Genomic DNA, 24,526 nt, shown 5'->3' on the forward strand with positions numbered 1-24,526 from the left:
CAGTAACTTGCATAGTTTTAGCAAAGAAACTTAGATGGTAGATAGTACGTGTCATTATAAAAAGGTATCTGTTATCTTCTATCTATGTGCAATTCTAATGGGTGTTATGCCGCGTACACACCATCATTTTTCGTCATGAAAAAAAAACGAAGTTTTTCGTCATGTAGAAAAAACAAAGTTTTTCCAACTTCATCATTAAAACGACGTTGCCCACACACCATCGTTTTTTAAAAATGCTCTAGCAAAGCGCGGTGACGTACAACACGTACGACGGCACTATAAAGGGGAAATTCCATGCGGATGACGCCACCCTTGGGGCTGCTTTAGCTGATTCCGTGTTAGTAAAAGACGATTCGCGCTTTTCTGTCTGTTACAGCGTGATGAATGTGCTTACTCCATTACGAACGGTAGTTTTACCAGAACAAGCACTCCCATCTCATAACTTGCTTCTGAGCATGTGCTTGTTTTTAACGTCGTTTTAGCCCACACACGATCATTTTTTACAACCCAAAAAACTGCATAGTTTAGAAAGTCGTTAAAAAATGCAGCATGCTCGAAAAAATTTGTTGTCATTTTTCAGAACCTGAAAAATGACGTGAAGCCCACACACGATCATTTTAAATGAAATTCTTTTAAAATTATGTTTTTTTCATCCCGAAAAATGATCATGTGTACGCGGCATAAGACATCCTTCCTGCATGATTCGTATTCGTGATTTTCAGAGCACTGTCTTTACACACTCACCATACTTTTTGTTGAATAGGTCTTGTACTTGTTCACGTAGGGTATTGGCAATATCTATTCGTGAGAGTCTGGCATCATAATTCTCTAGAAGGAAAAGAAGAACACTATCTTAAATTATGTTGATAAAACAGATGCATATGGCACTCATTAATTGACCATTCGTACTCATTGTGTAAGTTCTTTATTTACTACATTTATTTATTGGCGCCCTGGGGTCGCCGGTTCGATTTTCTAACCACAGCACTACTTTCGCTTGGAGTTTGCATGTTCTCCTTGTGTCTGATTGTTGGGTACTTTTGCTTCCTCCCACTCTCCAAAGACATGCTAAATGGCTCCAGTCTATATTGGCCCTAGTATGTCTAAGGCCCCGTACACACGTCCGAGGAACTCGACGGGCAAAACTCATCGTTTTGCTCGTCGAGTTCTGTGTGAAGCCGCCGAGGATCTCGGCGAGCCAAGTTTCCTCATTGAACAACGAGGAAATAGAGAACATGTTCTCTATTTGGCTCGACGAGGAACTTGTCAGCTTCCTCGGCCGAAAGTGTACACACCCCGGGTTTCTCGGCAGAATTCAGCTCCGATCGAGTTTCTGGCTGAATTCTGCCGAGAAACTCGGTCGTGTGTACGGGGCCTAAGTAGGAATGTGAGTTAAGCACCTTAGCTTGTAAGAACCCTGATGGCAGGGACTGATGTGAATGTATAATATATATTTAAGCGCTATGTAAAAATGACAATTGCAATTGCTCTACCAGTACCACTAATGCTTAAAGGATAGGTTCACCTTTTAAAAAAAAAGAAAATAATTAATGCACATTTGTTTGCAGGTAAAACAAATAGTATTTACTATTTATTTTCTTAGGAGCCTGTAAAGCATTGCATCCGTAATCAGCAGATCACGGATGCAATGTCAGGCTCCTGCATACCATCAGTGTATCTGTCTGCCCGTACCTTCGATACAGGCAGGAAGTTTCTTCAGTCCAGGAGGCTCAATGGACTATGAAAGCGCTCACTAGCACCCTTGCAGTTCATTGAGAACTACAAGCCATCAGGTGCAAAGGCTGACGGTACTTGTAGGCATGGAACATGTAATGTGTTCCCAAAGGTGAACTTTTCCTTTAATCCAAACTGGGCTTGTTTCCTTGTTATCTGAATACCCCCATGTACCACAGTCCTTGAAGAGGCAGATCGCAATATAATATATTGCATATACAGACAGTACCGTATACCAGTTAGGACAAACTGCAAATGAATCCCTGAGCATCATTTCCTATTTTTTACTCCTCTTTTTCTATGGCGCCTATAACAGATCATGATCCCTTTGTTCAAAACAAGTACAGTTATTACAGAAGGTTTTGTAAAAATTCACAAACTATCTAAATACAGTGGCTCTTACCTTGAAAGTTAGGCCTCTGGCTTTCATCCGATAGGGAATTGTGACAATCGTTATCATTGACTCCTGAAACGATTGATCAGACATTAGAATTGCTGTATACTGGTAAAACACTCATGGTCATTGATGGTGGAGTGGGGTAACCCATAGTGACTCATTTTACTTTTAGGTACCCTAGTCTAATTATTTAAGATACTTTTTCTGATATTTGCAATGGGTTACTGCAATTTGGACATCAATCATATATTTCTGTCGAAGGGACACATTGAAAAGCTGTAGCCACTGATTAGTGTATTATGACAGCGGCGATTTCCACTGTCAAAATACAATGTCCTGGCGGGGAAATTCCTCCACCCACCTTGCTTGTGTGGATGGGGGAACCTCTTAGTTTTTTTTTCCATTCAGACCCCATTTGTTCCTGCATAAAAGAAAATAAAAACAAATTTAAAAATAAAAAAGATTACATTTTGCTAACTGATGTGTCCATATAATGTTAGTATTTTCACGGAACACATAGGGGTTGATTTACTAAAGGCAAATAGAATGTGCATTTTCACTCTGCAAATGCAGTTGCTCCAGAGCCTTGCCTCCATTTCTCCTGCTCCTTACTGACAGGAGTGACTAAAGCATCATTCCTGTCAGAAGGCCAAGGGCCTGAAAACTGCTGGAGGGGGGCTTCTTCTCTCTCCTCCGTCCATTAGCAGCCTGCTATGGGTGGAATAGAGCAGATGCTAAAAACACAGTGCAGCGCCACTGGGGAATGAGAGCAGACTGGTCTTCTTCCTGTCTCCCCTTGTCATGTGACAAATCACATGACCCAAGACGGGAAGAAGGAGCAGCTGAAAATGATGGGGAAATGATGGGGAATGACCTGCTATACACTAATCTGGAAATTGTGCAACTAAAGTTGGTTTGATTCTCTACAACTTGTAATAGAAACAGAGCCAATAGTTTGATATAAAATTACTTTACAAAATTTACCATTACTAAAAATAAGCATGATAAATTAATACTATAATTTTTGTAATGCCTGACTAATAAAATCTTGTGTAAATTAACTTACCCAAAGGACCAGAGCTATCCTGAATGCAGTCATTAAGTCCTTCAGAAATCAGTTCTGGCCTGAGAAAAGTAAAAAAAATTACTTACACACAAACAACATATACTTAAAGCGGGAGTTCACCCATTTATTTAATTTTTGCCCTTTTCCCCTTAGATTCCTGCTCGTTTTGTCTAGGGGAATCGGCTATTTGTTTTAAAATATGATCCGTACTTACCGTTTACGAGATGCATCTTCTTCCGTCGCTTCCGGGTATGGGTCTTCGGGAGCGGGCGTTCCTTCTTGATTGACAGTCTTCCGAGAGGCTTCCGACGGTCGCATCCATCGCGTCACTCGTAGCCGAAAGAAGCCGAACGTCGGTGCGGCTCTATACTGCGCCTGCGCACCAACGTTCGGCTTCTTTCGGGAAAATCGTGACGCGATGGATGCGACCGTCGGAAGCCTCTCGGAAGACTGTCAATCAAGAAGGAACGCCCATTCCCGCAGCCCATACCCGGAAGCGGCGGAGAGGATGCATCTCGTAAACGGTAAGTACGGTTCATATTTTAAAACAACTAGCCGATTCCCCTAGACAAAACGAGCATTCATCTAAGGGGAAAATGTGCTCTCTAAGGGTGAACCTCCGCTTTAAAGCGGAGGTCCGCCCAACCCCCAAAAAATACTGTAGCTGCTGACCTTTAAAATTAGGACATTTACCTGTCCTGGAATCCAGAGATGTTGGCACCCCAGACAAAGTTTCCATCGGCTCTCGGGTGCTTCCACTACCATTGCCTGAAAGGAGAGCCGGCTGTGAAGCCTTGCGACTTCACAGCTCGTTCCCTACTGCGTATGCGCGAAGCACGCTGCGCTTTCTGAATGGCCCGGTGGTGTGGGAAGAAGGAGGGGGGCCAAACTTACGAGTGATCTCGCTGCGGCGAGATCTCTCTGAAGTGGTACCGGACGGGGGGGGGGGAGGCAGATAAGCGGAGCTTCCCCTTTCAAGTGGAACTCCACTTTAATAAGACTATGGGGTTAATTTACTAAAGGCCAATCAAATGTGCACTTTGAAAAGTGGCGTTGCACTCTGCAAGAGCAGTTGCCCCAGAGCTTAGTAAAGGAGCAGAAGTCCTGCTGACTTCCATCTTTCAATCATGTGCAAGAAATAAATGCTGTTTTTTTATTTTCCTTGCATTCAATTGGGTATTCTTTGTAAAGTGAAGCTTTACATCATTTACTAAGCTTTGGAGCAACTGCACTTGCAGAGAGAGGTTTTCAGCACCTGATAATGTACAATCCTCTCTTTATAGATGTATTTATCTACGTATTCACAATCTAGACCATACTCCATTAATCATAGGTACTTTCTTGATCTGACATAATAGATAAACAAAATCTATTCACAAGAATTTTTTTTTTTTTTTATAAAGTACATGAATACTTACCGTATTTATCGGCGTATAACACGCAACCTAACTTTAAGATGGAAGTTTCAGGAAAAAAAACTTTCCACAGCCCCCTGCGTATAACACGCAGGCACAGTTTACCCTTTATTTCCAGGGTAAAAAGGTGAGTGTTATACGCCAATAAATACAGTACTTGGCATTGTAACAAACTATGGCAATCTAAAATATGACAATTTTATAAAAATATTATTTTGAAATTGTCTTTTATTGTGTTAAAGTTTAAAAAACAGTTTAATAAACAAATAAGCTTTACTGCAAAATAACTTGTACACGTGTATCTGCAACTTCTGGCAAAAAGTATGGAATTATCACTCTTGAAAAATGTTCATTCAATTGTTTAATTGTGTGAAAAAAAAAAAAATAGTACATACATGCCTCAAAACTATTTTAATTTAACATTCCAACCTTCTGGCTTTAAGAAACACTTAAACAAATAAAGAAAATTGTAGTCAGATCAAGCAGAGGAAAAAATTATGGAATCACTCAATTCTGAGGAAAATATTATGTACTTTGCAGTTCTAAAACAAACATCTGCATCAGATTACATCCTGAAAAATGATTTCATCATCACCAAACATTCTTTTAATTGATGGAATAATCTCAATTGGTCAGAAACTGCAGTCAATGTCTGTGACCGAACTGTAAAGCCCTGTACATGCGATCGGTTTGTCTGATGAAAACAGACCAATGGACCGTTTTCATCGGACAAACCGATCATGTGTGGGCCCCATCGGTTTGTTTTCCATCGGTGAAATAAAATAGAACAGAATTTATCCTATGGATAAAAAACGATAGTCTGTGTGGAAGACCATCGTTCAAAAATCGACGCATGCTCAGAATCAAGTCGACGCATGCTCGGAAGCATTGAACATTTTTCTCAGCACATCGTAGTGTTTTATGTCACTGTGTTTTGGCACAGTCAGATTTTTGACTGATGGTGTGTAGGCAAGACTGATGAAAGTCAGCTTCATCGGATATCCGACAAAAAAATCCATCAGATTAGATTCCATCAGATATCCGATCGTGTGTACAAGGCTTAAGAAATCGGCTAAAGGAATGGGATTTACATACAGAAAAGCCAAATGAAAACCATTAACACCTAAACAAAAAAATACAAGGTTACAGTGAGCTAAATAACAGCAATCATGGACTGTGGTAGACTGGACCAAAGTCATATTCAGTGATGAATTACCAGGGCTTTTTTTCAGGGGGAACTTGGTGGAACTCAGTTCCACCACCTCTGGCTCAGACCCTTGGTGAGGGGGACCTGCTCACCACAATCACTTGTAAACACAGAAGTCCGGTTTATGTGTTTACAAGTGGCAGCTCTGCACTCTCTGTGTAACCCCCCTGAACTATGCACTCTGTATGTAATGCAATCCTGGTATTTAATGCCCCTTTAAGACCCTCCTACTGTTTGTGAAATTTGACTGACCACACCCACTATTTGATGTGATTTGGAGGGTGTGTGTGGGTGAAGGGGTTTTGGGGGGTCGTGGTTCCAGCACCTATTTGAGAAAAAAAGCCCTGTGAATTACCAATCTGAATGTGGCAGGGTGCTGGGATTTTTGTTTGGTGCTATTCCAATGAAATGCAATGGCACCAAAAAAAATCAAAAACATGCAAATTTCCACAATCATTGAGGATATGGTGTTGCAAAAGGTACTGGGGAGATGACAGTCATTAAATCTTCAATAAATGCACAAGTTTATATTGAGATTTTGGACACTTTTCTTATTCCTTTAATTGAAAAGATGTTTGGTGACGACGACATCATTTTTCAGGATGTAATCTGATGCAGATTTTTGTTTTAGAACTGCAAAGTACATGGCGATTCCATAATATTTTCCTCAGAATTTAGTGATTCCATATTTTTTTCCTCTGCTTGATGTGCAAAAAACTGTTACTACTGACTACAGTTGTATTTCTTTTATTTTATTTTTTTAACTGCTTAAAGCCCTTCTTGGAATGTTAGATGAAAATAGTTTTGAGGCATATCTGTGATAAGTTTTTCTACACAATTCAACAATTAAATTAACATTTTTTTAAGAGTTTTTTTTTTAAAAGTGAAATAGTAAATGTTCAAACGACAGTGTTGCTTAGGCTGCATGTTTTGAGGAAAGGGGAAATGTGTTTGAAACAGCTGATAGAGCTTATTATGAAGATACCAGTGTTCACATGCCTGGGAAATGAATATGATTACTGTATGTTTGGATTAGTAAATTATCGTGTCTGTGGGCACTTTTAATTCCTGTGACGTGCAGTCTGAGTAAAAAAACATCATCACTTTTAATCTTCTGAGAAGAGTCTGGTGCCAGTGACGTCTGCTCCGAGCACTGACATCGACACTGGAGTAATATAAAAGTGTTAATTCCATGTTTGCTTTAAAATACTTGTATAGTTGGATCTTGCAACGCACAAAATTTAAAGCGGAGTTTCACCCAAAAGTGGAACTCTCGCTCATACGCTTACTCCCCCCTCTGGTGCCACATTTGGCACCTTTCAGGGGGGAGGCGGGAACCTCTTTTTGATCACCCAGAATTTCGTCAAAATTGGCATCACCATGTGGTCCAAATATCAAATCCATACTGGGAATGAAACAATATGCAAGGAGGAGGGGCAGGCCATTGATTCATTTTTTATGGTGTAATTTTATTTAAGACAACAATAACAAGTTGATTGTATATCAATTTCTGAAGTAATGTGCTCTGTAATGGTTTTGCACAGAGCAGCCTCGATCCTCATCTTTTGGGGTCCCCTGCCGAAGCTTCTGACTCCCCCCCCCCTAAGTGCATGCGTGCTCCCGAGCCCCCGCTCCCTCTTCACTGACTATGATTGACAGCAGTAGGAGCCAATGACAATGGACATTGTCTCTAAACCTATGAGGAGAGAGAGAGAAGCGCTCAATCGACATTGGGTTCAGGTAAGTATTTGTGGGGGGCGAGGGGGGATCTGCACATTAAAGTTTTTTTACTTTAATGCAGAGAAAACATTAACCTCCCTGGCGGTATGATTCTGTCTGGAATTACGTACCAAAAGCGGTACAATTATTTTGCAAGGAAATTTGGAGTTTTATACTGTAGGCCTGTAATTTTTAGAAATAACTCACTTAAATCTGACCAAGCAAGAGTCTTGTAGGCATCCCGGGTATGATTTTGTTTTTAAAACAAAATTATAAATTATAATATAATAAATAATTATAAATAATTATAACAAATAATAATATAATTATAATAAAAATTATTCAATAATGTAATCAACTCAAAATCACTGAAATTTGCTCAGTTGCAGAATTGTCGCTGTCATTATTATTTTTTTTTTATGACGAATTTCCCCACAAATCGCTATCGCACATTTCTGCAAGTGATTATAATTTATTATCGCTGTTTTCTAGCTGCTCTAAAACCATTTTTGACATAAAGGGACACTTTTGGACAATCTACAGTTTTTAGGCAGAAATTACATTTTTTATTTTTATAAAAGTACATGTAGGGCACTGGGCAGATCACTAGGGACAAGGGGGGTGTGTATTTTTTACATACAGTACTGTAATCTATAAGATTACAGTATACTGTATGTAAAGTGTTTGTTTACTTTTTTGAATTTGGCGCCGTTCTCCGCTTCCGTGCGTCGTAACGTCGCAGGGAACGGAGATCGGCGGCACACGGGGACTGTGAATCGAGCGAGGAGGTCCCGCTCGCTCACACAGCGGGGTGGCATCGCTGGATCCAGGGACAAGGTGAGTAATTTGTCTGTGGATCCAGCGAAAGGTAAGCCGCGCCGCTGCACGTCCACCCCGAGCGTGACTCGGGGATACCGATTTTAGCATTGAAAACCAACCCCCGAGTCACGCTCGGGTTTACCGCCAGGGAGGTTAGAAGGGTTGTAAAGGTAAAAAATGTTTTTCCTAAATAGCTTCCTTTACCTTAGTGCAGTGCTCCTTCACTTACCTCATCCTTCCATTTTGCTTTTAAATGTCCCTATTTCTTCTGAGAAATCCTCACTTCCTGTTCTTCTGTCTGTAACTCCACACAGTAATGCAAGGCTTTCTCCCTGGTGTGGAGTGTCGTGCTCACCACCTCACTTGGACTACAGGAGAGTCAGGACGCTCTCTACATGCAGATAGAGAAAGGAGCTGTGTGTTAAGCCTCGTACACACGGCCGAGGAACTCGACGTGCCAAACACATCGAGTTCCTCGGCCAGTTCAGCACTGAAGCCGCCGAGGAGCTCGGCGGGACGAGAGCTCCCATAGGCCCCGTACACACGACCAGTTTCCTCGGCAGAATTCAGCTTCCGACCGAGTTTCTGGCTGAATTCTGCCGAGGAAACTGGCCGTGTGTACACTTTCGGCCGAGGAAGCCGACGAGGACCTCGGCGAGGAAATAGAGAACATGTTCTCTATTTCCTCGTTGTTCTATGGGAGCTCTCCTCCCGCCGAGGTCCTCGGCGGCTTCAGGGCTGAACTGGCCGAGGAACTCGACGTGTTTGGCACGTCGAGTTCCTCGGCCGTGTGTACGAGGCCTTAGAACAACGAGGAAATAGAGAACATGTTCTCTATTTCCTCGTCGAGCTCCTCGTCGGCTTCCTCGGCTGAAAGTGTACACACGACCAGTTTCCTCGGCAGAATTCAGCCAGAAACTCGGTCGGAAGCTGAATTCTGCCGAGGAAACTGGTCGTGTGTACGGGGCCTCAGTGGGCGTCCTGACTCTTCTGTAGTCCAAGGGAGGGGGCGAGCACGACACTCCACACCAGGGAGAAAGCCTCGCATTACTATGTGGAGTTAGGGACAGAAGAACAGGAAGTGAGGATTTCTCAGAAGAAATAAGGACATTTAAAAGCAAAATGGAAGGATGAGGTAGGTGAAGGAGGTTTTTTTACCTTTAAAACCCCTTTAAGGTAACCACTTTAAGCGTGACACATTTTGAGATTATGATAGAAGGGAATTCCACTCACAAAAATTCCACTGAGAACATGCCTTTCAGAGTTCCCCAGGGAAACATCAAAGTCTACAATAAAGTAATAAATAACCACTTGACCTCTGGAAGATTTACCCCCCTTCCAGACCAGGCCATGTTTTGCTATACAGCACTGCGTTACTTTAACCGACAATTGTGTGGTCATGCAAAGCTGTACATAAATGATTATGTCCTTTTTCTCTCACACATAGAGCTTTCTTTTGGTGGTATTTGATCACCTGTTTACAAGATTACATTTTATGTGCATACAAAGGTGCATGTGAGCAGAGGATAGAGTACATTTTAGCATTACCTTTTTATAACAAAGTGGATGTCATTACTATATTCCAGTATTCGCCTGAGTTTCGTGATTCCAAAGCAGTTTGGACGTCGAAATGAAACCCCATCAGGAAGGCCCATAACAAAAAGGTCATCTGGATACATCAAGAACTTGGAATATGGCACTTTGGCGGGATGAGAAGCCCCAATTGCTTTAGCTGCATTTTAGCAACATAACAAGAAGAAAAATATAATTTTTACATCCTAATGAATGTTTATCTTATTTAAAAAGTAATACTAATTAAAGTACATCAGTTCAAACATAAAATAAAAACAAGATTTAATCCAGATTTGTAAAAAAATTTTTAGTAGATTTCAATACGGAGAGTATACAAGTACCTAATTCTGTCTTTATGTTGTCCTTCTGTATTCCTAACACCATGAGAAAAATGATTCACTTCATAGTGCCGTCAATCAATCTAACACTGGGAGCTTGCTGATAGGGAAATTAGGTTGAGCAAGCCCAGTGAAGACATTCTTGATTAGCAAAGCAACAACATTGTCAAATCAGCAAGCCGATTGTTGGTCATTAACTTGGCTGTAATACTTGCAGCAGAGAGAAGTAAGGTCACAGACTTGCAATGCTGAGTGGCAGGGATACAAATACTATATATATTCATAGATATCAGTTACGTAAAGGGTATGGGAGGAAATACTCTGGACTGTATGAATATCTGTAAAGATGGATAGTTTTCTTAATAACAAATATTTCTCTGATAAAAATTTGGAAGAAAAGTTATGCCTCGTTTCCACTGAGCGGATCGGTTCGGTTCGGTTCGGTACGGTACGCTTTTCTGGGTGTTTCCATTATGAAAGCGTCCCATAAAAGCGAACCGTACCGGACCATTCTGGGTCCTGCTTCAGATGTGGGGCCATAGAGAATGGAACAGTTCCATTAGGGCGGACCTACAAATACATCTCACTGATTGGTGGACGTGCTAGGCTTTTTTTCTAAACCTTGCATGATCCCGGATGGTCCGATTTGCAGTGGAAATGCTCTGCAGAATAGACCGGACCATTCTAACCCGTTCCATTCTAAGCGACCCGAACCGATCCGCTCAGTGGAAACGAGGCATAAGAGAGCCACAACATTAAGGCCTCGTACACATGATAGGTTAAACAGAGGACACCGGTCTGATGGACCGTTTTCATTGGTCAAAACCGATCGTGTATAGGCCACATAGGTTATTTAACCATTGGTTAAAAAAAAAGCCAACTTGCTTTAAATTTAACCAATGGATTCCTAACCGATGGGAAAAAAACGATCGTTAGTAGGCACAACCATTGGTTAAAAATCCATGCATGCTCAGAATCAAGTCGACGCATGCTTGGAAGCATTGAACTTCGTTTTTTTCAGCACGTCGTTGTGTTTTACATCACCGTGTTCTGACACGATCGAACCATTCTCATCGGATGGACTGATCGTGTGTACGAGGCTTTAGTGGCATTACAAGACTGATATGAATATGCACACTGAACATGCTACTATATAACAATAGTATTTATAAAAATAACGATTACATATTGCTTGTACCAACTGATCAGTTTCAAACAATTAGATGTGGAAACCAATGTCACTGGCTTTTGTACCAAGGCACAGTGCAAGAGGCTTTACAAATTTATTTCCAGAATATTTAAAGGACATGTATAGCCAAGCTTTTCTGGCCATACTTCCCCTGTGGGTCACAGGAGAGCACTTAGGGCCAGATTCACAGAAAAAGTACGCCGGAGTATCTGCTGATACTCCGGCGTACTTTAAAATTTGCCGCTTCGTATCTTTATTTGTAATTCACAAACAAAGATGCGACGGCTTTTGGCTAAGATCCGACAGGCGTACGGTTTCGTACGCCTTCGGATCTTAGGATGCAATACTTCGGCGACCGCTGGGTGGAGTTTGCGCCGTTTTCCGCTCCGGGTATGCAAATTAGCTGTTTACGGCGATCCACGAAGGTACGCGCGTTCGTCGCATTCTCTTACGTCGTCACTAGTCGGTTTTTCCCGTCGCAAACTTACGCCTGCTATTTCATGGCTTAGATTTAGACCAGCCATGTTAAAGTATGGCCGTCGTTCCCGCGTCGAATTTCAATTTTTTTTTTTTGCGTAAGACGTCCGGGAATGCGAAAGGACGTAACGCACGTCGCCGTTCAAAAAACACATTGGGGCGCCGTTATTTCGCGCAAAGCGCGAGGGGAAATTTTCTAACGGAGCATGCGCAGAACGTTCGGCGCGGGAACGCGCCTAATTTAAATGGTACACGCCCCATTTGAATTAGGCGGGCTTGCGCCGAACGCATTTACGTTACACCGCCGCAAGTTTACAGGCAAGTGCTTTGTGAATCAAACACTTGCGCTGAAAACTTACGGCGGTGTAACGTAAACGAGATACGTTACGCCGCAGCGCAGGTACCTGAATCTGGCCCTTTGTTCTGAACTCCTGGGGCCCAGATACAGTCGACAGTCAGTTAAAGCCCGGTGTTGGCTCATGTCACAGAGCCGGTCCAGACTCATGCTGCTGAGAGCCTGAGCCAGCCACTCCCACCCCCTCCACAACACCGCACTCCAATAAGTACTTGAGTGGTAGAGCAGAGAGCCCGTGGCTGACAGTCACTGCTCACTTAAGACCAAGAACTGAGTGATCAGTGATCATGTGATCGCTCAGTTCTCGGAATTAGAGTCAGTGGGGGGAAAGCTGCAGCATCGGATTAATGCTGCAGCCACATAAGTGAATATATATGTTTCTTTTTCTTCCGTAATCCCACATTTCTTCCATAATCATCTTAGGCTGGGTTCACAAATGAGCACGCAGCAGCTCACAGCAGGAAGCGTCCTCGTTCACCGCTTCAGGTCCGATTTGTTTGTCTGAATTCGGACCTGAAGCAGACCAAAAGATGTACAGGGATGCGTGGAAACCTGCATCCAATTCGCACTAGTGAACCCAGCCTTATATGTATGATCCCTCACTAAAGCTGATGTAGTATGTTAATTAATTGTGAAAGAAAGGTACAAAAGGGCGCAACAAGTGTAAATAATGTCCATATAAACACCAATAAATTATTTAATGAATAAAAGAAAAAAAAATGATAATTAATTGTACTTTTTTCTTACCATATTTTTTGTTGAACAAGTTCTCTACTCTTTTTCTCAATTGTCTGATTATGTCTCCAATCCCTTCTTGCAACAATAACAAATAAAAAAAAATTACAATTAGTTTATCTGTCCCAAGTATACATATGATTAGAACCTCTTGCATGTTTTATCTTGCATCTAAAAGCAGTATGAACAGAATTACCATCTATGTGTTTCTCTTCATTCCTGGAGTTCATAGAGGTCCCTTTGTCTGAAACTATAATCAAATGGAACTGCATTAGAAGGAATCAATACAAGACTTACAGTAAGCCTATAACAGAAAAGTAGCCATTTAAAGGAGGAGACATCTAAAAACTTGACCTAAAGATACTGGGGACCCAACTGCAAATTCTATTTATTGATAGCTATTTGTGTCTATGAAGGTCTTCAGTCATCCATGTCATGGGCTAGTGGTAGTAAATCACACAAAACCGGCTGGTTATTCTTGAAATAACCAGTCACACCACCAGTCATCCTTTTTAATTTATCTAAAGCCAGATAGTTTTCATATTTAAACTCTTATGCCGTGTACAGACGATCGGACATTCCGACAACAAAACTGTGGATACATTTCTGACGGATGTTGGCTCAAACTTGTCTTGCATACACACGGTCACACAATTGTTGTCGGAAATTCCGAACGTCAAGAACGCGGTGACGTATAACACTTCGACGAGCAGAGAAAAATTAAGTTCAATAATTCCGAGCATGCGTCAAATTGATTCCAAGCATGCGTAGAATTTTTGTGCGTTGAATTGTGTACACACGGTCGGAATTTTCGACAACAACTTTTGTTGTCGGAAAATTTGAGAATCAGCTCTTAAATTTTTGTTGTTGGAAATTCTGACAGCAAACGTCCGATGGAGCATAAACACAATCGGATTTTCCGACAACAAGCTCACATCGAACATTTGTTGTCGGAAATTCCGACCGTGTGTACGCGGCATTAGCCTAGGACTTCACATCCAATTTTGAGTAGCAAAATCACACTCAAGAGATACATTTCTTTGTTATCTATTTCCTACTTCTCCTAAGACTTGAATAAGATGATAACAAATGAATCCAATGGTGGCCACCTAAGCCTCGATTGGGCCCCCCTACATAATTGAAGGGCTACACAATAGCTTTACTTAAAAAAAAATCTATTAACTCCAGACAGTTGCACAACAATCCCCTGCAGTAGCACTTCATAGACAATTTTGCACTATGATTATGTTAGTATCCTCTGAGATTATGAACTACCCATGTAGCCTCAACCTTATGAGTAATCCATTCACTCACCATAATCCAATTATTGTATTGTTATGGACACGAGAAGAGTGGTGACTGGAGTGCATAACTTGGGGTGATAGTTGATAAGGGTGGTGACTGGAAAGCATAACTTGGGGTGATAGTTGATAAACATGCATTTGAGTTAACCATGAGTTAAAGAAGAGACTTCAGGACTTGTCCTTTACTTGTAGTAATAAAACTAAAAATTGCAGGGCTAGTAAATACAGTGCAGAAAAAGTCCTCTTTGAAGTGATAAATCAATCATAAGTTACTGTAACCATATGATAGTCCATATAATAGTGGGTACTCGTGTCCTTCTTAGGTGGAAATATGGTGGAAATGGCCACTCACCAGACACAAGAAAAAAACTTGTAATAATGTGTCTGGTGAGTGGCCATTTCTACCATATTTCCACCTAAGAAGGACATTAGCACCCACTATTATATGGACTATGATATGGTTACACAAACTTAAGATTGATTTACCACATCAAAGAGGACTTTTTTTGCATTGTATATTGTGAATCATCAGTTGTTTCGTATTTACTAGCGCTGCAATTTTTGTTTTATTATTTCACTAGAGGGTGGTGTGTTTTTCCTCAATTGCAAGCAGCTCCAGTAAGGCCTCGTACACACGACCATGGAACTCAACGGGCGAAACACATCGTTTTGCTCGTCGAGTTCCTTGTTAGGCTGTTGAGGAACTCGACAAGCCAATTTTCTCCATTCCCGTCAAGGAAATAGAGAACATGCTCTCTTTTTGGCTCGTCGAGTTTCTCGACAGTTTCCTTGACGAAAATGTACACACGACCGGTTTCCTCGGCAAAAAAATATCTCCCAGCAAGTTTCTTGCTGTTTTTTGCCGAGAAAATCGGTCGTGTGTACGAGGCCTTATACTAACTCTGATCTTCTCTCTTTTCTTTTGATATCGTTACTTGTTGTAGACTCCGAGTTAGCCCTACTGTGTTAGACTATATACTTGTCTATTGGTTATTCTGTTTTACTACTGTACAGATCACTTTACATCAGGGGTGTCCAAACTTTTTTCAAAGAGGGCCAGATTTGATGAAGTGAACATGCTCGAGGGCCGACCATTTTCCCTATCATTTTTTGAACCATTAAAATTCAGTCTAAGTGTGTTCGTTTGAGCAACCAATACACTGCCCAACAATAATTCTCTTGCCTTTGTGGCTGTGTGTGAGTAAAGAGATGAGCTCAGGCGTGTTATTTGGATATACCGTATTTATTGGTGTATAACACAAGCCTTCACTTTAAGAGGGAAGTTTCAGGAAAAAAAACTTAAATTTTAACTAAAGATCTGTGAAGCAGATCCCCAGTCCTTCACAGATCCCCCCCCCCCCATTACAGACCCACTCCATCACAAATCCCCAGTCCATGACAGATCCCCAGTCCATGACAGATCCCCCAGTCCATGACAGATCCCCCAGTCCATGACAGATCCCCCAGTCCATGACAGATCCCCAGTCCATGACAGATCCCCCAGTCAATGACAGATCCCCCAGTCCATGACAGATCCCCCAGTCCATGACAGATCCCCCAGTCCATGACCGATCCCCAGTCCATGACCGATCCCCAGTCCATCACAGATCCCCAGTCCATCACAGATCTGTGATGGACTGGGGATCTGTCATGGACTGGGGATCTGTCATGGACTGGGGATCTGTCATGGACTGGGGGATCTGTCATGGACTGGGGGATCTGTCATGGACTGGGGAACTCCCCAGTCCATGACAGATCCCCAGTCCATACCCAGTCTATGACAGATCCCCAGTCCATCACATAATTCCCCAGTCCATCACAGAATTCACCAGTCCATTCCCAGTCTATGACAGATCCCCAGTCCATCACAGAATTTCCCAGTCCATCACAGAATTCCCCAGTCCATCACAGAATTCCCTAGTCCATCACAGAATTCCCCAGTCCATCACAGAATTCCCCAGTCCATCCCCAGTCCATTACAGATCCCTAGTCCATCCCCAGTCCATTACAGAATTCCAATCCATCCCAGATCCCCAGTCCATCACAGATCCGCCCCCTCATTACAGAGCCCACTTCATAGACCCCACTACATCTTAGACTCCCTCCCCATTACAGACTCCCTCCCCATTACAGACTCCCTCCCCATTACAGTCCTCCCTCGATATTGGAGTCAGACTGTGCCTTTCATCCACACAGCATTCCCCCTCCCCACACTGCCCTACCTTAATCACACAAGCCGGGAAGCACGCATGGCAGGTCCAGACAAAGGGGGCGGGACTTTTCAAGTTAAAGGCTGGAGATGGGTTGCTGGGACCGCCCCACTGTCTAACAACCAATCACCTGCTTTGTAACTTGATAGATCCCGTCCTTTGTCCGTACCTTCAGAGTTTCCAGGCTTGTGTGAATAAGGAGTGTGGGGAGGGGGAGGAAGGGGGAGTGATGCGATGATGTAGGAGAGACCTGCCGCGCCTCCCATGTAATAAATTATGTTAGCGGTGGGCAGGATTCAGCCAGCGATGCACCATTTAGTGATACAAGTTATATATCTTTTGTGGCCTCAGTGCTGGGAGATCGTTGGGGGCCACAAAAGATATATATGTCCAGACAACCAGGCGGGCCGCTCAAAACCGGAACGCGGGCCGCGATTGGCCCGCGGGCCGGACTTTGGACATGCCTGCTTTACATGGTTAAATAAAACAAACAAATATCTGCATATATGTGTTTCAAAGTCTTTTATGGTCATTTATATATTGTATCATGTTGATGATTTTCATTTACCTGCTCCTGTATCCAGCACAAAAGTGTTGTTATCTGAATTCACTGGACTCTTCAGACAAGCAGTTAATTCCTCTGAATTAAACAGATAGAAAAAAACACAGGTATGTATTAAAAAGTAGTAGGAAAGATATAACCGAAATCTTTAAAATTAAAAAGTTGAATGGCATATTTTTTCATTTTGGATAGAGTAAGAAAGGTCTATAACACCTGTGAGGTTTTTATTTTATTTTTTTGCCATCAGTGTCCCGTTGGGAAAATTTTCCTTTACTTCCTGTTGCATAGCGAAAACAGGAATTGAGAGGAAATTCCTGCAAAGTTAAGGAATCCCTGGTTGTCACTAGAGCCAATATCCCCATTGGAAGATTTCCCCTCTATTACTGTTCTCTGATAACCCAAAATTTAGGAATTTCTTTCACTTTCGGCCGCCTTAACCTCCGCAACATCTCCAGAATTCGACCCTTCCTGACTAATGACACCACAAAGCAACTTATTCACTCCTTGATTATTTCCCGCCTTGACTACTGCAACTCTCTCCTTAATGGCCTACCCATAAGCAGGCTATCCCCCTTCAGTCTATTATGAATTCTGCTTCTAGACTAATACACCTCACTAACCGATCGTGACTGCTGCTCCTCTCTGCCAATCCCTTCACTGGCTTCCCCTACCCCACCGTGTAAAATTCAAAATGCTAACCATAACATACAAGGCCATTCACAACATCCTCTGGAACTCCCTGTCCACCTTTAGGAGATCCCTAAAAAATAATTTATTCAGGGAAGCCTATCCCACATCCACCTAACAACTATTCCTGAGCCACCCCTATCAAATTCTCTGCAACTATTACCTTTTGTACCACCCCCCCTCCCTTTAGAATGTAAGCTCTACGAGCAGGGCCCTCCTGTACCTTTTGTATTGAACTGTACTGTAATTGTGTTGTCTCCCCTAGACATTGTAAATCGCTGCGCAAACTGTTGGCGCTATATAAATCGTGTATAATAATAATAATAATAAAGGAAACAGGGTAATTAGAGAGGGTGAATCTCTCTAACAGGGGTACAGACAGCAAAAAAAAACCCAGACAGGTATTCTAATCCTTCTGCACTCTATCTAAAAAAAAAGGGAGTGAAAAAAATAATTTCTGAATGTCAGAAAGTAAAAAATATGTTGCTGTTTCCTTCTCAAAGACCTTCCTTTCTCTGGGGTCTGGACTGCTCTGCACAGAATATCCTACAGACATCCAAAAGTGCCCAATTACAGTATCTAAGCTTCTCTTAAATATTTATTTATGACTGCAGATTAAATCTGAATAGACAGATGCTATTCCTCTAGCTATACTCTCTAACAGTATCTGTGGATAGAGACTTTAGTAACCTCCTTTTTGCTTCCTCTCTGATGTCAGAGCTTTCTTGCAATCTCTAGATAGCAGCTGTGAAAACTCTTTATGCATAAATCAATTTTTTTTCCTTACATGTTCTTTATCCCTCCAATTGGTTGGAAAAAAAAATTCCCGATCGGCTGACCTCAGATTTAGAAAATAAATCATTCCAGGCTTCCAGACAATTATCCAAGGAGATGGTGATGTCCTTTTATCCATCCATACTAATAAGTTGTTTAAATGTAAAGTTATTTTTTACAGTTACAAAGCTGCTTCCTAGGGACTGCTAGAGAGCTGTGACATGAGAGAAGGTGCAATGAAGATCATACAAAAGCTGTATGCACAGGTACTGTTAGATGGGAAAAGAGTAAGGAACAGCAAGAGTCATTTTAAAAGCAGAACTCCAGGGAAAAAGTTTTAGTCTTTTTTAGAATAGACACAAGTCAAATATGATAACACTAAGTGACTATACTCTGCCTGGATCGCTGTGCTGTGACTGAGAGTTCCGCCTCTCATATAGTGAAGCAGTGCAGTCATATACAATTCCGCTTCTCTCTCCTCATCCAGTCACAAAAGCCTTGTATTATTTTCATAGAATGCAAGGTATTCTGTGAATGGTCAGGGAGAGTTCCTGTTGTTTATCCACCTTTCCTTTCTATTTTAATTATATAAAAATTACACAAAGCCTGATGGATAAAATTAGTAAATGCTTATTTTCTATAAATAAATATTCCTGATGACTTAAAGTGTATCAAAATCCAAAATTATAAATGTAATATATTGCAGCTTCCTATTTCTTGGTGTGGTGGCTGCATTTGTTTTCTTTTATAAGCTTCTTTTGCTTTACTTTCACGTAGTAATCTTGCAAATTCTGCACACTTCCTCACTGTCTCGTCTCACACATAGCTCAGCCTCAGCACACACCAGCGCTGACATCCCCTTCTGTCTCTGTACAGACATGAGGAGAGGTAGAGCTCATCTGCTCCTCCTCCTTCTGAGTCTGCCCTGCCCACACTCCCCGGGCATGTGTGGGCACTGGACAGGAAGTTTGAACCCAAAAAAGCATCAGACAGCCTGCCTGTGGACTTTGTTAAAAGGAAGGGGGGCAGGCTTTGGTGAGCAGAAACCCTCTTTACACAATAGTCCACAGCATAAACCCTTAAATCAAGTTTCCCAGAACACCCCTTACATCAGATCTGATGTATATGGTGTCTGTGCGAACTCTGATGTATATGGGGTCTGTGCGGACTCTGATGTATATGGGGTCTGTGCGGACTCTGATATAAGGGGAAGCTCTGTGCGTACTCTGATGTAAGGGGAGGCTATGTGCAGACTCTGATATAAGGGGAAGCTCTGTGCGGACTCTGATGTAAGGGGAGGCTCTGTGTGGACTCTGATGTAAGGGGAGGCTCTGTGCGAACTCTGATGTAAGGGGAGGCTCTGTGCGGACTTTGATGTAAGGGGAGGCTCTGTGCGGACTCTGATGTAAGGGGGGCCTCTGTGCAGACTCTGATGTAAGGGGGACCTCTGTGCGGACTCTGATGTAAGGGGGGCCTCTGTGCGGACTCTGATGTAAGGGGGGCTCTGTGCGGACTCTGATGTTAGGGAACCTCTGTGTGGACTCTGATGTAAGGGAACCTCTGTGCGGACTCTTGTGATCATGAAAAATCTTAGACTGTTTTCCTCGATCTATCACTTTTCCACGCTCTATGGGCCACTTGACTGGACTTGCCCCCCAGGCCTAAGGCTGCCAGCCCTCCCCTGCTTACAAGACAGAAACCGAATGGATCAACCACAGCTAAAGACTGTAAGCTGCACTATATTACATGTGGGTGTAGTTATCCTTTAACCACTCAACCTCCTGAAGATTTACCCCCTTCATGACCAGGCCATTTTTTACAATACGGCAATTTTATTGCGTATATTACGTTTTTTTAACTGACAATTGCGCGGTCATGCAACGCTGTGTCCAAATAAAATATATGTTCCCCCCCACCCACAAATAGAGATTTATTTTGGTGGTATTTGATCACCTCTTCGTGTTTTATTTTTTGCGCTATAAACAAAAAAAATAAAACATTTTGCAAAATAAAACAAAAAACAATATTTTTTACTTTCTACTATAAAACATATCCAATATAAAAATAAAAATAATCTAACTTTATAAATTTAGGCCAATATGTATTCTGCTACATATTTTTGGTAAAACAAATCCCAATAAGTATATATTGAATGGTTTGCGCAAAAGTCATAGTGTCTGTAAACTATGTGATATTTTTATTAATTTTTTTTACTAGTAATGGCAGCGATCAGCGACTTATAGCAAGACTGCGATATTGCAGCAGGCATCCTGACACTGACACTTTTTGGGGACCAGTGACACCAATACAGTGATCAGTGCTAAAAAAATTGGCACTGTCACTATACTAACACTATACTAATGAGACTGGCTGGGAAGGGATTAACATCAGGGGTGATCAAAGTGTTAACTGTGTGCCTAACCAGTGTTTTACAATACTGTATGAGATGCTTTTACCAGGAGAACAGATGAAATTGTTTCCCTGCTTTGTAGGGACACAAATTCCGTCCCTTTACTCCTGTCAGAACGGCAATCTGCCTTGTTTATATAGGCAGATCACAGTTCTGGCTCTCTACCTAACGATTTTTGGTGCCGGAGGACATCGTTTACCGTGCACCCGCCGATCAGCTTCCACTGTTGTGCGATCATGCATACATGCACCCTACCCGGAAGTGTCGGATTACGTATATATATGTGATCCGACACACAGGTGCCACCCTGTAGCAGTACAACTGCTATAGGGGGACCTGAAAGGATTAGATCAAATAATTCACACTCTTGCCTATAAATCACAAGTAAAGTACCTGGCACAGCCACATTCATGATTTCTTGATATTCAGGCTCCACTTTAATATGTCTTATTCCATTTGACTCGCTTGAAGGTCCTGTAAAATCAATAGGAACATAATAAGAATGGCCACAGATAACTGAGTATCTGAAGAATTAGAGTAGAGAAGGAGGTTTCTATTGAGCACATCTGGTGCAGTATGTACTCAGAAACAGGGCCATCTTTTCCATTGGGCACGCTGGGCAGTTGCCCGGGGGCCCCGCGTGCCTGGGGGGCCCCACCGACTGCCCAGCAACCCCAGTAAAAAATTGTGGAGAGTGACGAGTTAGAACTGCCCATGCCCAGTTTGCAGAAATCATAGAGAAGATCCGGTCCTCCACGAGTGCGGGGGGTTGCTGATGTAAGGGGGGAGTGAATGCAAAAATGTAAGGGGGCACTGATATAAAGGTTCCCCCTCCTATATTAGTGACCCCCCTTACCTTAGTGTATTTACTCTACGGAAGGTGGCGTCTGGTCACCAAAGTGCCCCCCACATCAGAGTTCCCCTTTACATCAGAGTCTGCAGGATTCCCCCTTACAATGCAAGAGGGAACTCAGTCTGCGGACCCTGATGTAAGTGGGAAAGAGAAAGCAGTGGACTCTGATATAAGGTGGTCTCTGGTCACCAGAGCCCCCCTCCACATCAGAGTTCCCCCCTTAGATCATAATCTGCAGCGTTCCCCTTTACATAAGAGTTCTCTTTCACGGTAAGGAGGAATCCTGCAGACTCTGATGTAAGAGAAAACTGTCTGGGTTATAGTAACCTGACCTTCATGTCAATGAAGACATTTTTTTTTTTTACTTTTGTTTAACTTAAAACACATTGCTAATAGCACTAGCTATATGTTTATAGTTTAAATACTGACATTTGCATTGTTCGGCACTGAAAACTGTAATTTTAGGTACTTTTTTTGCAGTGGCAGTAAAAAATGTGGTTTTGCCAGTAAATTTTATGATTTTTGTCAGTAAATTCTCATGTGTGATTGTGTAGACAGGGCCCCAGTGCACTGTATTGCCCGGGGGCCTATAATGCTCTTAAGATGACACTGCTCAGAAAGCCACCATCCTGTACTGGATGGAAGAAAATTATAATTGATGATTATATACCAAAACATAAACATGTACCTGGCTCACATTCCTCTGGTATGCTGTTGTTTTCAGACCTGTAAAATATAGCATATTAAAAAGGATGCATCATTTAGAGAAAACTAAACTAACACCCTCACTGTGGACTACACATAAAGTTTGTTTCTATCCATACATCTTATATATAATTATATATAAAGTAAACCTTGCACTAGAAAAAAATCAAAAAAAGCTGCTACAGTTTAAAATTCTTGAATACAGAAAACAATACTGTATATATCAAATGTTAAACAAGTTGTGCTGTCTGTTAACTAACAAGGAAATGAATCCCCCAAAAATGTGCCTTAATAATGTAGGATTCAATAAAAGTAGGTACGGCGAGTTATTCACGAATGTGTCAACTATACACTGGGAGCAGTGCACTTTTATTCATTAGAGTGAAGATTGATTTAGACACTTTTTTATTTCACAGTATATTTTTTATGGCCATTTTGTTGATATTTAAAGTGGAGGTTCCCCCTAAAAAAAAATTCTAACAATACATTCAGAAGACTGATTACACTGCGGGTATGCTGGGTTTTTTTTTTTTTCGTACATACCTCGTTATCGCCGTTTCATCCCTCGGCTTCCGGGTATGATTCTTGCTGGACCTAGTTGATTGACGTTCCTCCGACCGGCGCATACTGCGCGTCACGACTTTCTGACAGAAGCCGAACGCCATTGTGCAGGCGCCGTATAGAGTCGGCTCTATACGGCGCTAGCGCAGCGACGTTCGGCTTGTCGTGACGTCAAGTATGCGTCGGTCGGAGGAACGTCAATCAACTAGGAACGCCCAGCCCCACAAGAATCATACCCAGAAGCCGAGGAATGAAACGGCGATATCGAGGTATGAAAAAAAAACAGCATACCCGCAGTGTAATCAGTCTTCTGAATGTATTGTTAGATTTCTTTAGGGGGAACCTCCACTTTAACACTATATTGCTACATACCTAATTTGGATACATTTATATCACAAAGTTGATTCATTGTACCTACTTTTGTTGAATCCTACATTATTAAGGCACTTTTTTGGGATTAATTTGCTCGTTAGCGCACCTTTTTTCACGTTTGATATTTTATATATAATGGTCAGACTAGAAAAATATCATTCAGATCTTTTAGTCAGAACTGCTTTTATCGCTGTGCATTTATTATTTTTGGCTACCGGTAGTATACATACCGTAACTGATTTGTATTTATTTAAATTCGTATAATTTATACTTTGTAAACATGTCTTATGTTATCCTTATTATGTATTTTATATTATTTATTGGGAATATTAATCATCTTATTAATTATTATTTGGATTTCTGTATTGCTCGCTTTCCCAGCATTTACAGTAATGATAAATACATGCTATGATTTAGCCAAACCCCTCCAATTTATGCCCACTTAGCCACATGCACTGCTCACATGGCACGATGCACGTTCTGTTTCCTTATCACCTAACAACATGTCTCTTTTTACTATGTTCAAGTGTTTGGAGGTATATACTTGGTTGCATTGTATTAGCAGAACATTCAGTCTCAGCAGCTTAGAAGCTTACAAGACTCAACTCTGCACAGAGAAAATTATCCTCTGTCTTCTCCTGCCAGGAACTAAGAAATCAGGATTGGAATGCATAGAGCATAGCCATCTTCAGGGGAAATAGGCTAGTGTCATATAGTTGCTGTACTGAGCAAGCACCACCACATAACCAGGCAATTTAGCTGTGAAGGCCAAGGCAGTCATATGGTGGTATAAACATTCAGCGGGTGCAATGCTTTCCATCACAGTGTGACAAAAAGATCCCCACTTGGGCCATGCTGCAACCGACCCACAATGCACACGTTGTGGTACGGGCATTCTAGAAGTACAAAGAGTCAATAATTGAGATGCTTTATTGGCGACACCTTTTAATGTGTAAGCATTAATACATATTTTTAATAACAGCAGGTACGGTGACATCACCACCTAAATTTGCATGCAGTTTTACAGCCTACTGTATATAAAATCAATAATGTTCCATCGCCAAA

The 24,526-nt window shown here is 41.8% G+C and overlaps 1 protein-coding gene across 4 annotated transcripts in view; it reads right to left on the reverse strand.

The window, feature by feature from the left end:
• The window catches only part of GTF2IRD1 (GTF2I repeat domain containing 1), a 132,719-nt gene that overhangs the window by 16,977 nt on the left and 91,216 nt on the right, over positions 1 to 24,526 (reverse strand). For 3 of the 4 annotated variants that reach the window (XM_040336699.1, XM_040336697.1, XM_040336700.1), the window contains exons 12-20: positions 22,512 to 22,549; positions 21,364 to 21,444; positions 17,106 to 17,177; positions 13,220 to 13,273; positions 13,036 to 13,101; positions 9,906 to 10,089; positions 3,198 to 3,256; positions 2,138 to 2,200; positions 745 to 828 (exon numbers count right to left, since the gene is read on the reverse strand). In XM_040336699.1, the coding sequence (XP_040192633.1) occupies positions 745 to 828; positions 2,138 to 2,200; positions 3,198 to 3,256; positions 9,906 to 10,089; positions 13,036 to 13,101; positions 13,220 to 13,273; positions 17,106 to 17,177; positions 21,364 to 21,444; positions 22,512 to 22,549 (701 nt within the window). The remainder of the gene's footprint in view (positions 1 to 744; positions 829 to 2,137; positions 2,201 to 3,197; positions 3,257 to 9,905; positions 10,090 to 13,035; positions 13,102 to 13,219; positions 13,274 to 17,105; positions 17,178 to 21,363; positions 21,445 to 22,511; positions 22,550 to 24,526) is intronic. The other variant, XM_040336698.1, reaches the window with a different exon arrangement.

Source organism: Rana temporaria, chromosome 2 (genome assembly GCF_905171775.1).
Source record: "Rana temporaria chromosome 2, aRanTem1.1, whole genome shotgun sequence".
Classification (NCBI taxonomy): domain Eukaryota; kingdom Metazoa; phylum Chordata; class Amphibia; order Anura; family Ranidae; genus Rana; species Rana temporaria.